Here is a 14,393-nt window from a genome sequence, read left to right as displayed (position 1 = left end):
TTCTGTTTTGCTTTAGTGTAATGCTGAGCCCCGATAGCTCATTAAGTCACAAGTCTTTTATTCAGGAATTAGGCATCTGTTCTACTGTCTGGTATCTGTTTCTCTAAAATGGAAAAATGTGTTATTGAAAAGATGCCTCTGTGCAGTGTCATTCCTCCGTCACTTCACAAATACTTACCACCATATGTCATCTAATATGACAGGCCCTGGGGAAATAGTGGTGAGCGTGAGCAGTCTGCCAAAGCTCCCAGTCCAGCCTCGGCGTCAGGCAGAAATCAAATAATCACTCAGCAAGGACAGGAGAGTGGTGATGTGAGAACCCACAGCAGGTGGGGCAGGGGAAACTTATTTGGGATCGATGTATCTTAATTCTGAATCCTTGTGAAGAGTGTTTGCTGTTGTTGCCTGCTAACGAGCTATCGTTATCAAAAATAAAAAGTCATTAAGTAATAAAGTGACCCCCTCAGCCAGCACCAAGATACAGAGCTGCTTTTCAGAACATACCTGAACAAATGCGTGAGAAGGTGGAAAGGGGGAGGAGAAAAGCCTGCTTCCCACAGTCGTCACCCGTGACATTTGCCTTGCAGTGGAGTTCTGACATACCTTTTTGTTTTGAAATACGTAAATTGTACATTTTAGTTACAGTTACAAGAAGTCGTGTTCCATATTTCTCATTTAAAACTGCTTGCCAACACATCCAGCATCTGCTTTTCAGGAGCTTCAGCAGGTCAGACCCCCTGCAGTCTCCTTCCCTGAGCCTGTGTCCCTGCGGTGCTTGTAGACACGCTTGTAGACACGCCGGCCACACTTACTGTCACTCTTGGCAGCCAAAAAGCTAAAATCTAAAGACTTGCACTGTGTTCCTGTTAGTTTTGTCTGTTTTTCCTTTAGCAGCATGCACTAACAAATTCATCACTGCCCCTGGGGCGAAACTGTTTTAGCCTCTTTTTCTTTTTAGTTTTCAGTCATTAAAATGTTGATCAGGTTTAAAGGAATGCTTGGTGGAAATTGATTTATTCTAACAGCTCTGTAAATTCTGTGAGCTTATTACTACTTAAATGAAATATATCTTCCCTTGCAGTTAATCTGTTTTAATCAGCACTTATGTCCTAAAATTGCCTTTTGATTGCCACTGGCTTTAATTCATTCATTGAACAACAAATACTTCGTCGTGCCACTGTCTACTCATAGCTCTTTTAGGTGCCAGGGGTTCAGCTGTGGACAGTCTTTGCCACAAAGCTTACTGTCAAAATCTTAAAAGCAAAAAGAGGCAAGGATGTAAAAAGCCTTAAGTAACTTTCCCTTTGTATGAATCCTGGTCTTTCTAGTCAGATAGCCCTGGCTTGACCACTGAACGACTTTGTCAACTTACTTGACCTCTCTCAGGTTGTTTCTGCTTCTGTAAAATGGAAATAGATTGCTTGGTTGTCACAGTGAGTTGCTCAAGGGGAGACAAATGTCATTAGACACAAAAGATAGAAAGTTTTAATGTCTACAGTCGCAGAGGCTCCCTGTGGACGGTCCTGCTTCCTGGGCCCCAGGGCTCCCCTTGGGGACATCCACCTGGATGACATCATTTATCAGTGGCTATGAGATTCTTCTGTGCTGCTCTGATGGAGGGGATACCCCCCCATCCAGCCTTCCTCTGCCCTGCCTGTGTCCCCCACATGGTCCTCAGTGCGTGACCCCAGACCTGGGGACATGAGGGGAACTCCCTGGGGACAGCCATCAGCACCACCACGATGGTGGTGGAATGGCCCATGCGAGTGCCATTCCAGCAGTGCTGGTACGTAAGTCACTGGATTATTTTGACAACGAGGTGAAGCTTTTAGTGTAGTGCTTAGCACAAGTCAGCACTCAATGAATGTATTAATACCGTTAATATATTATAATATTAATAATTAAAACATTAATACCATTCTCATTCACAGTGAAATAAAACATTAGACAAACTATTTCAGAAGCATCTTCTTTTCCAAATAAGGTTAGATAACATGCGTACATAACCTAATGTAATTTCTCTTGAAATATACGTGGACATTGGATTTATTCTAACATGTACCTAAGTTTTTCCTTCTAAATTTGAGAAATTCTTAACAAAACTTTAAAAAAATAAACGAGTATTATCCTCTTCTTAATGCTCCTTCTCCAACCCAAATAAAGAAAACAAGAAAGCAGAAACAATCCACAGAAGTTCGTCTGATTCTGCTGAATATCCACACAAAACAATGAATCTATTTGTTGTGCTGTTAGTCACATTCACTGTTAGAGGATTAAAATCCTTGCAGTAACAACCAGCTCCATCCCTCCTTAACGCTTCGTGTATCCCCTCAGTTACTGGTCTGGTTTTCAGTTCTAAGCGTATTTTGTCCTTCTGAGCGCGTGAGGCGACGAGGTCTGCCGGCCCCCGGCCCCGCCGCCCGTCAGTGGCCCTGGTGCTTGCTCGCAGGTGCTGTTTGGCACGGCGGACGGGCAGGTGATCGTCATGGACTGCCACGGCCGGATGCTGGCTCACGTCCTCCTGCACGAGTCGGACGGCATCCTCAGCATGGCCTGGAACTGCCCCGCCTTCCTGGTGGAGGACAGCAGCGAGAGCGACAGCGACTCCGACGAGTACTGCCCCCCACAAGGTAGTGCCGCTCTGGGGGCAGGAGTTGTCGGGGCCGTCAGAGGATGGAGGCCCACGGGCTCCGCCCCCACGGGCTCCGCCCCCCACGGGCTCCGCCCCCCACGGGCTCCGCCCCCCACGGGCTCCGCCCCCCACGGGCTCCGCCCCCCACGGGCTCCGCCCCCCACGGGCTCCGCCCCCCGGCCCCCCCCCACGGGCCCCGCCCCCCACGGGCCCCGCCCCCGGGCCCCGCCCCCGGGCCCCGCCCCCCACGCCCCCCCTCCCCCCTGGGCTCCGCGCCCCCCGGGCTCCGCCCTCAACCTTCCGGGAGGAGTTCACAGACCGAAACGCGAGGCTGGCCTGGCCTCATCCCTTCCCGATTTCCCTGTCTCTGCCATCCCTTTTCTCACTATCCCTGGGGAGGCCGATGCAGCGCCATTGGGTTACGTTTTCCTAGATATAAAACGGGATTGAGGACCCTTTCTGTGTCCCTGGGGAGGAGTGAGACTAAAGAGAGCTGAAGGTGAAAACTGCTGTGCTGTTCCTGTAACTTAATTTGCATTTCCACGTCCCTAATGCAGCTTTACTTGTGTGGCCCGTCGCGAAGGCCAGTACAGGGCCTCCCTGCATCCCTGTCTCTGTCTCAGGCAGAAGCTCCTTCCTCCCTCAGTTCAGAGGGACCCACTTCTCACCTCCCCTCCGCCCACCTCACAACCTCCCAGTTGTAAATCACATGAGTTGGCATCACGCTTTTAAACATCTGCACCAGAAATGGAGGGTTGTTTCAGACTTGGGGGGGATGATTTTGGACTCCAGCCTCCTTCACCCCGTGCAGGGTGTGCACCCTCCAGTGCGTGTGAGACTGGGGGGAAGGCAGAAGCCTGTGGCGCGGCTGCGGCCACCAGCACTGTCAGCGCTCGGCACTGGCCACGCAGGGTCTTGCTCTTCACTAGCGTCCGTTCCCTGCACGCACCTCTTTTCTTAACAAAGCGTGTCATGTTAAGCAGCGGCAGGAATGTCCCCGATTAGAAGCTGGCACACTGCTGCATGACTGCTGGCCCCAGCCAGGCCGTTGTGCTCACCCTGCCTGCTGAGTACCCCTAATGGCCTGTGGGTGCGTGCTGGACCATTCCTGCCCTCTCCTGTGACTGGGGCCCGCTCGTCCTGGGAAGGGCTGGTCCACGGGAAACTTTCAAAATCACCCCCATCAGCACCTGCCCCATCGGGACTTGGACTGCTCTCGTTCATCTTCTCCCTCCTGTCCCAGACGTGGTGATACGTTTTGCTTCCCAGAGACACACACACACATTACTTGTGTTCTTGTTTATTTTTCGAGAAGATGATGTTCACACATGAAAAAAAATGAAGATCAGTGGTAGCATTTCAGGATCAGTAGGTCTTGACGGAGTGTGTTCTTAGCACCCACAGATCCATTTGGGAGGTCGGCATGCACTTTCCTGGTAGGACCCAGCCTTGCATGAAGTATTGGTCGTTTCTTTAGCCTCATAGTAATGAAGTCAGTATCTTAAAACGTTGGACTCAGTGTACTTCTAAAACAGAACATTACTAGATGGAATGTAGATTTACTCATTCCCCATTATTATTGTAAGAAACACAATCCAGAGACCAAGGTTCTGAAGTAAGTCCAGAGTAAGTCTAAGATGAGAACTCAGTGCTTGGTGCTGCTCTAACCAGTTGCCTTTCCCAGAAGTCGTGGGGTGACGGGTTTGCCTTTGCCTTTCCCATAGAGCAGGGTGTTCCCCGTGGCCTAGGGTTCACATGTGAGTGCAGAGGGAGGTACCTGCAGCCTCCTCAGGTGCAGCAAAGGACAGCAGTCACAGGGGTCCTCTGCAGGTGGCCTAGTGCGTATGGCCGGTGGGTGTCAGGCAGGCCCACCAGGGGGGCAGAGAGTGTGCCTGAGGGAGCCCTCCGAGAGAGCTCCAATTCACCTGGCCCATGGGAGGGACTGGCTTTTACTTGTTGATGTAACGTGGAAGAATCCAGACAGTGGTCCATCGTGCTCCTTCCTTAACTTCCGATAAGTACTCACTCCTTGAATATACAAAGCAGGATTTTCTTCGTGCTGACCATGCACTGCCCAGGTAGTAGAATTCCTTAGGAGCCACATCCAAGCTCAGCTTTCCTTCCAGATTTGGGGTCTCGAATAGTAAAAACTCAACCAAGAACTCAATGGGCTGCTGTGGCCACTCATTTCCTAAGATATCCAATAAAAGCATTTAGTGATGAAAAGCAATTTTTCTCTGTTGGGCCAGAATGAAGAAAACATTTTCATCCCTCTTCCCACCATCCTTGTATGTTATAGGACATTCAAAGAATTTGTGTTTACACGTCATTAGAAACAAAGGACACATTAGCAGAGAGGTTAATGTAATCTGCGCACACCTTTTCCCCACCACACAACAGAGCCCCAGGAACCCCACCCAGGGTCTGCCCCGTCCTGCTTCTCATCCCACGTCCTCTGGGGGCCCCTCAGCTGGTCTGTACGTCCTGAGTGGTATCGAGTGTTGCCTTCCTGCGCAGCGGTCTGCATTACCAGGCAGTTGACAAGCTCTCCGCAGGATCGCAGCGTCGGGGGCTGGACTGGGCTCACGTGGTCATTGCCACTTTGTCACTCGGCGCTTTTGTCCCCGCAGATGGTCCAGCAGCGTATCCCATCCCGGTGCAGAGCATCAAGCCGCTGCTCACGGTCAGCTTCACCTCGGGGGACATCAGTTTAATGAGCAACTACGATGACTTGTCGCCTACTGTCATCCGCTCAGGGCTGAAAGGTACAGAGGGCTGTATGTGACCCCAGGCCAGAGAGCTGCCTTCCAGGCCAGGTGTCAGCCATACACCCGCTATCGACGCATCTCGTCCTCTGCAGTGGCCTGTTCCAGGCCTAGTGGAATCTGTTAGTACAGTCATTTCTTCTCGCTCCTCTGCTTGTCTGACAAGTTGCTACCTGGTCTTGCCTGGAGGAGAGCTTTCTGACAATCAGTCTTCAGCTTCACCTTCTCTTCTCCCACGACGACAAAAATGGGGTGTGTTGGCCTCTGGCTGGCGCTGGGTCTGCACAATGGTGGACTGCAGCAGACGGTGCACAAGACACATTTACGCAGAAGCCCCTGTTGTTTTAAGGCTTATTAAGGAGCCGATTGTTGTGCAGTAAGGTTAGCTTGACAGACGTCTAGAGGTTCCATTGTTGCCAGACTGAGGCACTGGTGTGAAGAGCAGTCAAGTGCTGATAGCTCCTGATGGCCGTTATGAAACACTGTTACCTCTGGAAAAAGCCGGTGTCCGTAGGCGTTTGGAGCGTTCTGAATTTTACAGTTTGACAGCACTGCTGATGGTGTGGCCCGATGAGGTTTTTTGGAAAAAACAGTCTGTCTCCTCAGAGTTAAAAGGTGTAATGTAGAAATTCCTGGGCTGCCTCTGGTCCTCGATGTTACGGAGACGTCCAGAGACTGACCATAATGTGAATGAGAGGGGGAGGGGCAAGCCGGAACCTTCAGTCGCGCTGGCTGCTGTCATTCAGAACTGGCCGTCAGACCAGAGAGCCATGGCCACGCGCTGAATAATTCAGGAGACACAAGGAACTAGAGAATCGAGTCCATACAGCTAACTGCCGCTTGGCTGGAATACATCATACCTGACAGCACACCCCCACAGGCACTTATTAATTCTATTTTAAAACTAGGGAATATTTTTAGAAGCAGGTTATACTCCCTCTTTGAGTGTCCCATTTTGTTGTGTCGAAACTATAATTGTAAGGAATAACTGAGCCTGTGAACCCCTGAGGGTCGTAAATGGGCCCCACTGGAGCTGAGTATTTTTTTGTGTGTGTGATGATGATGAACGTAAATTCCTTGGGGTTTTTCTGAATTTTCTGTCTTTCATGGAGCTAAAATACAGGGATGGTCATCATAAATTCTCCCATATATTTAGTAATCCAAGCTAAATATATTTTTTTCCTTCAGAAATTCTATTTGCAAACCCTACAACGAAGTTTGTTAATTTCATTAGAACCTGACTCTAGTTCTGGAACCCTGAACTTCGCTGTCTACTATTTGATCAGGGCTGAAAAGAACGCAGTTACCATTTAGTTCCTTTTTATTCTTTATAGGGTGAATTTTTCTAATTTTTCGCTATCTTACCTCCCTATGGGAACTTTAGTTTTTTATTCCTTGGATGTAGGATTTTGTTCACTGTCAGACTCGATCACATTGGAACAGCACCTCTAATACACTCCTGCCAGATTTGCCGCCGAGGATTAGAAACACAAAGAGGGGACTTGGCGAGATGTCCCAAAGTAGCCCTCCCGAATGAAATTTGTTGCCTCGAGTTTTATCCTAACTCCTATCTGATCCACTTAGTCTTTCTCTGTTATTTGTCTCAAAGAAATATCATCAGAGAACTTTTCCAGTAAAGAAAGGTGACTCATGATCTTCCTTAGTTTATCACCAACATTTATGTCAGAAGCAAAATAACTTAGCTGCCAGATAGCTCATGGTCGCCCTCTTCCCCACCACCTGTCACTCTCGTCGTCATTGCAGATTCATATGTGGAGGGAGGGGGATGGTTTTGCTTTGCACATGTTTCCTGAGCAAGTTCTGCCTTGAAGAAAAATCTGAGAATCCCAAATTTGGGGGCTTCTTTCTATCAGACAATGAATTATAAATTGGTTCACCTCACTTAGGGCTTTTACCCTTTGTTGTGACTTTTACTCTTTCTCAAGGATGTAGGGGAAGAAGAGCTTTCCCGCTACCCATCTGAGGTTGTCCAACTGGAGCCCCGTAAATTAGACTGACAAAAGACAGATTGACAAAAGAAAAACAAGCAGAAGTTGATTCACGAGCATTGTATTGACTGTGGAAACACTCAGATGAGCGAGTCGGAAGGAGGCTTGGAACTCGGGCCTACATGGCACATTAACAAAAGAACAATGCATTTTTAGAGAGGTGACAACACAAAGGAAAAGGACTTTAAGTTTCTAGGGCAGCCAATTATGGGAAGGAAAATACATGGGGGAACTAATGGAAGTTAAGGGCCGGTTAGTAACGTTTGTCATATGCTTTTTGTGAGCTGGTAAGTGTCTAAAGTGGTCTCCAGTGATTAATTTATGTCCTTCCTGGTGGGGGGGATGGTACATGTTTACAAATTTATATCCTGCTTTCAGGCAGGAGAAAGAAGAGCTGAGGGTTCTTACAGTAAAAAGAACATTCCTGAGGAGAATCAGCCCTGCTTTCTTAGACCCTGGATTGGTCCAAGATGGTAATCTTTCGATATCCAGTTATCTGGACAATTGAACAGTTTCTCCTTGAGGCCATTCAGATGGTCATCTGAGGGTTTGATGTATGTCCAGGCCTTGATGCGGGACTGGAAAGTTCAGAAGTTTAAATTCCCAGAGTAGTTAAAGCAAGAGTAGAATCATTTCTTCATGCCTCAACCTACTTTGTTTTAATAATTCAACAGCTTGACCGTAGTGACTCCATTTTGTCTCTTCATTGTATTCTTCAGCTGCATTAAAGAAATCCCTGTGTGTTTGCTTATAAATATTTTGGCTCATTCTTCACTGGTACAGGCAGCGCCCACCTAGTAAACAGAACCTCCTCGAGTGCTCACGGCTCATCTTTGTGCAACATCTGAATGCAGTTGTGTGTAGGTCAGCCCTGCAGGGTCAACAACCACTTTTCTGTTGGGAAAAACCACCTTGTGACAAAATTCAAAGAATCTTACTAAAATAAATACATAACAAAAAGAATGGTGCAGGTGTTTACTTTCCTGTGTTCTGATCAAAGTGGGTCAGCTGAGGAGCGTTGGGAATTGAGTGCTATCATCTTTATTTCTGCACAATTGCAGGGATGTTTCTACCCTAAACAACGGTAGACTCCATCTTTTTGTTACTTTTACCTGTTAGTGTTAGTTGCTCCTCCTTTTGACTTCCTTGTGTTTCCAGAGGTACCATCCAGAGAGGTCGTTTCAGTTTCATTTTCACTACCGGGCTCTTCCCTAGAGCTATGGAGGCATTTGGGCATCCAGAGCACACGTTAGTGTGTACAGCAATCCTCTTGCTTCCCCTGTCTTTTTTTAAAAAATCTTACCACCGTATGCATTTGATTCTTTTAAGTTTGTTTTCATTTCCTGGTTTGCACTCAACCTTATCCATATCCTCTTGTAAGAAAAAGTGTGTGTGGGGGGGAACAACCCTCCTTTTATTTGATGCGTTAACTCTCTCAGGTTGTAGTTTCTTCATTTTGTGTTGGTCTGTAATTGCTTCCACTCAGCCTTTTGCTTTCCCTGTCTCTCTAGTTTCTGTCTGTGGCTGACTTGACAAGCGAGCTCTGGCTTCCTTGGGCTCGAGAGCCATCTTGTCCCAAGGGCCACTGTCAGTCTTCAAGGGAAGTCAAGAACCTCGGGGACCTCAGCGTGGCTAGTGTTAATATCATCATCGGTACCGCACGTGAGCAGGGGATGCCATGATCACATGTGACCTGATAGAGCTCAGGAGCCGTCAAATTCTAGACCCAGCTCTGATATGCGTCCCTTCCAGCCTCCCTGCAGAATGGGCCCCTGAGTTCCAGATTGCAGGGATCTCTGGATAAGACACAGATGTCTTAGGGTCTGGAGGGAGCAAAATTGGGCTGTAAGTCTTATTATTACTAACAGCTTGTTTTACCAGCGAGAGTAAGTAACTTGCTCACGTTGGGGTTAGACTAACTATTTAACAGCCATTTCTTGTGGGCACTGAGTAGCTTGTAGGTGGCCATCACATCCGCAGCGTAGCATTTCTTTGACAACGTTACCACCCAATGGAAGTATTTCTCTTCTTTTCTAAGCCCCACATCATCATCACATGTTAACTAAAAGTCAGGGCCTTCATATGCAGATATATTTTTTACCTGAACCTTACCTGTGCAGTGGTGCACAGAAATCCAATGAGTATAAACTGAGGCTTTGCTCTTGATGTACTTTTTTTTTTAAATTTATTGGGGTGACAATTGTTAGTAAAATTACATATTCAGGTGTACAATTCTGTATTACATCATCTATAAATCCCATTGCGTGTTCACCACCCAGAGTCAGTTCTTCTTCCACCACCATACATTTGATCCCCCTTACCCTCATCTCCCACCCCCCACCCCCCTTACCCTCTGGTAACCACTAAACTATTGTCTGTATCTATGAGTTTTTCTTTCTCATCTGTTTGTCTTGTTCTTTTGTTGTTTTTGGTTTATATACCACGTATCAGTAAAATCATATGGTTCTCTGCTTTTTCTGTCTGACTTCTTTCGCTTAGCGTTATACTCTCAAGATCCATCCATGTTGTCACAAATGTTCCTTACGTTACTATTCGGTGGTAAGAAAAGACGATTTACTTCTTACTTTTAGCATTTTTGACCTCTGAGTCATCTCTGGGGCTGGGGACACAGCAGTGGGAAAAGCAGTTAAGACGTACAGTCACAGGTTCTGTCATCTTACTGCTCTCTCAGAGTTGTGCAAGACCCATTATGGAAATGCTGGTATTGGAGATAAATGTTTAATATGCTAGCTTTATCATGTATGGTGTTGCCTGATTTAGTTACGTTTCAGAGGAACTGTAATTCCTATCTATGTGAGAAGCACCTGTTCTGAATAGAGTCTGTATTATCTTCGGAGAAGTGGGTAGCTAACATCTTCGTGAGAGAAAGGGGAAGAGCCACCATTGTATTTGCTCAGGGTCTCTTATGTTTTAAACTTCTTCAAGTTCAGGGAGGGTCATGTCTTCAAGCTGACCATTTTCTCTTTGTGATTTCAGAGGTGGTGGCCCAGTGGTGCACGCAGGGAGACCTCCTGGCAGTTGCTGGTATGGATCGGCAAACCCAGCTTGGTGACCTTCCCAATGGCCCTCTCCTGAAGAGTGCCATGGTCAAGTTCTACAATGTTCGTGGGGAGCACATCTTCACACTGGACACACTTGTGCAAGTAAGTATGTGTGTAAGATACTCACAGTGATGCCTTCTGGTAGTGTGCCCCCATCGCCATTCAATACTCGTGAGTCAGTTGTACTCCTCGGAATTGTCTTTGACAGATTTTAATCCTTTGTTGACTTTAATTAAATTAGGAGGTATAAACCAGGAGAGACGGGAAGGAAGACATTTTTGCCTTTTAACCAAATTTATTCCGTTTCCCAATAGATAAGCAGAGTGACCTGATGTTTGTCATCCATCTGAAGTAGAAATTAGAACTTTGCAGAAGTGAATGCTGACTCTTCATTTATACACTCTGATACTATGTTTGTTTTGCCAGTAATATACTTTTATATTTCAACTAAGTTATTGTTAAACACTAAGTTAAAAAGCTTAAAGGTCTTGAAGAAAGTATGCACAGGTGGGCCTCTTTCTGTTGGTTTTTATGTCCCAGAAGTCGTAGACTAGTTCATTTCGGCTCTGGGTCACTTAAGTGCAGGAGAGAATTGTCAGCGGGGCGTAGTGGAGAAGGGGCTGCTAGTGAGCTGAGATTCATGGGGATGATACTAAACTCGGGACTTCCGTCCTAACCTTACCCAGCCCATCAGAGAGGCAGGTCTGCCAGATTTGGGGTAATTTTTAATTAGGTGCGGGCATTAATTATTTAAATACATCATTTTTTGTAAATTGTGGTAAAAGACATATAACAGAAAATTACCATCTTAACCATTTTTTAATGGTTAACCATTTTTAATTATACAACCATTTTGTACAGTTCAGTAATGTTAAGTGTATTCCATTGTGGTATAACCAATGTATAGAACTCTTTCATATTGTGAAACTGAAACTCTGTACCATTCTGTTTCCATGAGCTTGAGCACTCTACATACCTCACATGCGTGGAATCAGACAATGTTTGTCTTTTTGTGACTGGCTTATTTCACTTAGCACAGTAAATGTCCCCATGGTCATCCATATGGTAGCGTGTGTCAGAATTGCCTTCCTTTTTAAGGCTGAATAATATACCATTTTACTTCTTTATATCACGTTTTATTTGTTCATCAGTGGACATTTGGGTTCTTTCCACCTTTTGGCTATTACTGATAATGCTGCTATATACAAATATCTCTTTGAGACACTGCTTTCAGTCCATTTGGATAAACACCCAGAGGTCGACTTGCTGAATCATAAGGTAGTTCTATTTCTCATTTTTTGAGGAACTGCCACACTGTATTTCACGGCAGCTGCACAATTTCAGATTCCCACCAGCAGTGGGCAACAGTTCTGTTTTCTCTACATCTTCACCAACACTTGTCGTTCGCTAGTTTGTTTTTTTGTTTTTGTTATTTTTTTTTTAATTGGGGAAGGGGTACAGGACTTTATTGGGGAACAGTGTGTACTTCCAGGACTTTTTTCCAAGTCAAGTTGTTGTCCTTTCAATCTTAGTTGTGGAGGGTGCTGTTCAGCTTCAAGTTGTTGTCCTTTCAATCTTAGTTGTGGAGGGTGCCATTCAGCTTCAAGTTGTTGTCCTTTCAGTCTTAGTTGTGGAGGGCGCAGCTCAGCTCCAGGTCCAGTTGCCGTTGCTAGTTGCAGCAGGCGCAGCCCACCATCCCTTGTGGGAGTGGAACCGGCAACCTTGTGGTTGAGAGGATGTGCTGCAACCAATTGAGCCATCTGGGAGCTCAGCGGCAGCTCAGCTCAAGGTGCCGTGTTCAATCTTAGTTGTAGGGGGCAGAGCCTACCATCCCTTGTGGGACTCAAGGAATTGAACTGGCAACCTTGTGGTTGAGAGCCCACTGGCCCATGTGGGAATCGAACCAGTAGCCTTCAGAGTTAGGAGCATGGAGCTCTAACCTCCGGAGCCACCGGGCTGGCCCCCTCGCTGGTTTTTTTTTTTTTTTTTTAATTAATTTTATTGGGGTGACAATTGTTAGTAAATTTACATAGATTTCAGGTGTACAATTCTGTATTACATCGTCTATAAATCCCATTGTGTGTTCACCACCCAGAGTCAGTTCTCCTTCCATCACCATATATTTGATCCCCTTTACCCTCATCACCCACCCCCCACCCCCTTACCCTCTGGTAACCACTAAATTATTGTCTGTGTCTATGAGTTTTTGTTTCTCATTTGTTTGTCTTGTTCTTTTTGGTTTATATACCACATATCAGTGAAATCATAGGGTTCTCTGCTTTTTCTGTCTGACTTGTTTCACTTAGCATTATTCTCTCGAGATCCATCCATGTTGTCACAAATGTTCCTATATCATCTTTCCTTAACGCCGAATAGTATTCCATTGTGTATATGTACCACAACTTCTTTATCCATTCATCTATCGAAGGACATTTTGGTTGTTTCCATGTCTTGGCCACCGTAAACAAAGCTGCAATGAACATTGGCGTACACGTGTCTCTATAGAGAAATGCTTTTATATTTTTGGGGTAGATACCCAGGAGAGCGATTACTGGCTCATATGGTAATTCTATTCGTAATTTCTTGAGGAACCTCCACACTGCCTTCCATAGCGGCTGCACCAGTCTGCATTCCCACCAACAGTGTATGAGAGTTCCTTTTTCTCCACAGCCTCTCCAACACTTGTTACTATTTGTTTTGTTGATGAAAGCCATTCTGACTGGGGTGAGGTGATATCTCATTGTGGTTTTCATTTGCATTTCTCTGATGATTAGCGATGTTGAGCATTTTTTCATATGTCTATTTGCCATCTGTATGTCCTCGTTGGAGAAATGTCTCTTCAGGTCCTCTGCCCATTTTTCAATTGGGTTGTTTGTTTTTTTGTTGTTGAGTTTCATGAGTTCCTTGTATATTTTGGATATTAGCCCCTTATCAGAGGAACTGTTTGCGAAAATCTTCTCCCATTCAGTTGGTTGCCTCATTATTTTGTCAATAGTTTCTTTTGCTGCGCAGAAGCTTTTCAGTTTCATATAATCCCATTTGTTTATTTTAGTTTTTACTTCCATTGCCTTTGGAGTCAAATTCATAAAATGCTCTTTGAACCCAAGGTCCATAAGTTTAGTACCTATGTTTTCTTCAATGCAGTTTATTGTGTCAGGTCTTATGCTTAAGTCTTTGATCCATTTTGAATTAATTTTGGTACATGGTGACAGATAGCAGTCCAGTTTCATTCTTTTGCACGTAGCTATCCAATTCTGCCAGCACCATTTATTGAAGAGGCTGTCTTTCGTCCATTGTATGTTTTTAGCTTCTTTGTCAAAAATTATCTGTCCATATTTATGTGGTTTTATTTCTGGGTTCTCAATTCTATTCCATTGGTCTATGTGTCTGTTTTTCCGCCAATACCAAGCTGTTTTGATTATTGTAGCCCTGTAGTACAAGGAAAAATCAGGGAGTGTGATACCTCCAGTATTGTTCTTTTTTTTTAATATTGCTTTGGCTATTCGGGGTCTTTTGTGGTTCCAAACAAATCTGATGATTTTGTGTTCTATTTCTTTAAAAAATGCCATTGGGATTTTAATGGGGATTGCATTAAATCTGTATATGGCTTTGGGTAATATGGCCATTTTAACTATGTTGATTCTTCCAATCCATGAGCACGGAATGTCTTTCCATTTCTTTGTGTCTTCTTCAATTTCTTTCAAAAATGTCTTATAGTTTTCAGCATATAAATCCTTCACATCCTTGGTTAAGTTTATTCCTAGGTATTTTATTCTTTTTGCTGCAATTGCAAAAGGAATTGTTTTTTCTATCTCTTTTTCTGAGATTTCATTGTTGGTATATAGGAAAGCGATGGACTTTTGTACGTTGATTTTGTAGCCAGCAACTTTACTATATTCATTGATTGTTTCTAATAGCTTTTTGG

The 14,393-nt window shown here is 45.2% G+C and overlaps 1 protein-coding gene across 5 annotated transcripts in view; it reads left to right on the top strand.

Moving 5' to 3' along the window:
• Window positions 1-14,393, top strand: part of TULP4 (TUB like protein 4) — a 206,737-nt gene that overhangs the window by 153,557 nt on the left and 38,787 nt on the right. For 4 of the 5 annotated variants that reach the window (XM_081038283.1, XM_081038281.1, XM_081038280.1 and 1 more), the window contains 3 exons: window positions 2,450-2,630; window positions 5,263-5,397; window positions 10,404-10,570. In XM_081038283.1, the coding sequence (XP_080894409.1) occupies window positions 2,486-2,630; window positions 5,263-5,397; window positions 10,404-10,570 (447 nt within the window). In that variant the 5' untranslated portion in view covers window positions 2,450-2,485. Of the gene's footprint in view, window positions 1-2,449; window positions 2,631-5,262; window positions 5,398-5,485; window positions 5,650-10,403; window positions 10,571-14,393 lie in introns of those variants that run through there. The other variant, XM_081038284.1, reaches the window with a different exon arrangement.

The sequence above is a fragment of the Rhinolophus hipposideros genome (genome assembly GCF_964194185.1).
Source record: "Rhinolophus hipposideros genome assembly, chromosome: 3".
Taxonomy (NCBI): Eukaryota; Metazoa; Chordata; class Mammalia; order Chiroptera; family Rhinolophidae; genus Rhinolophus; species Rhinolophus hipposideros.
Note: the sequence above shows the minus strand (reverse complement) of the source record. Positions and strands in the feature narration are given on the sequence as shown.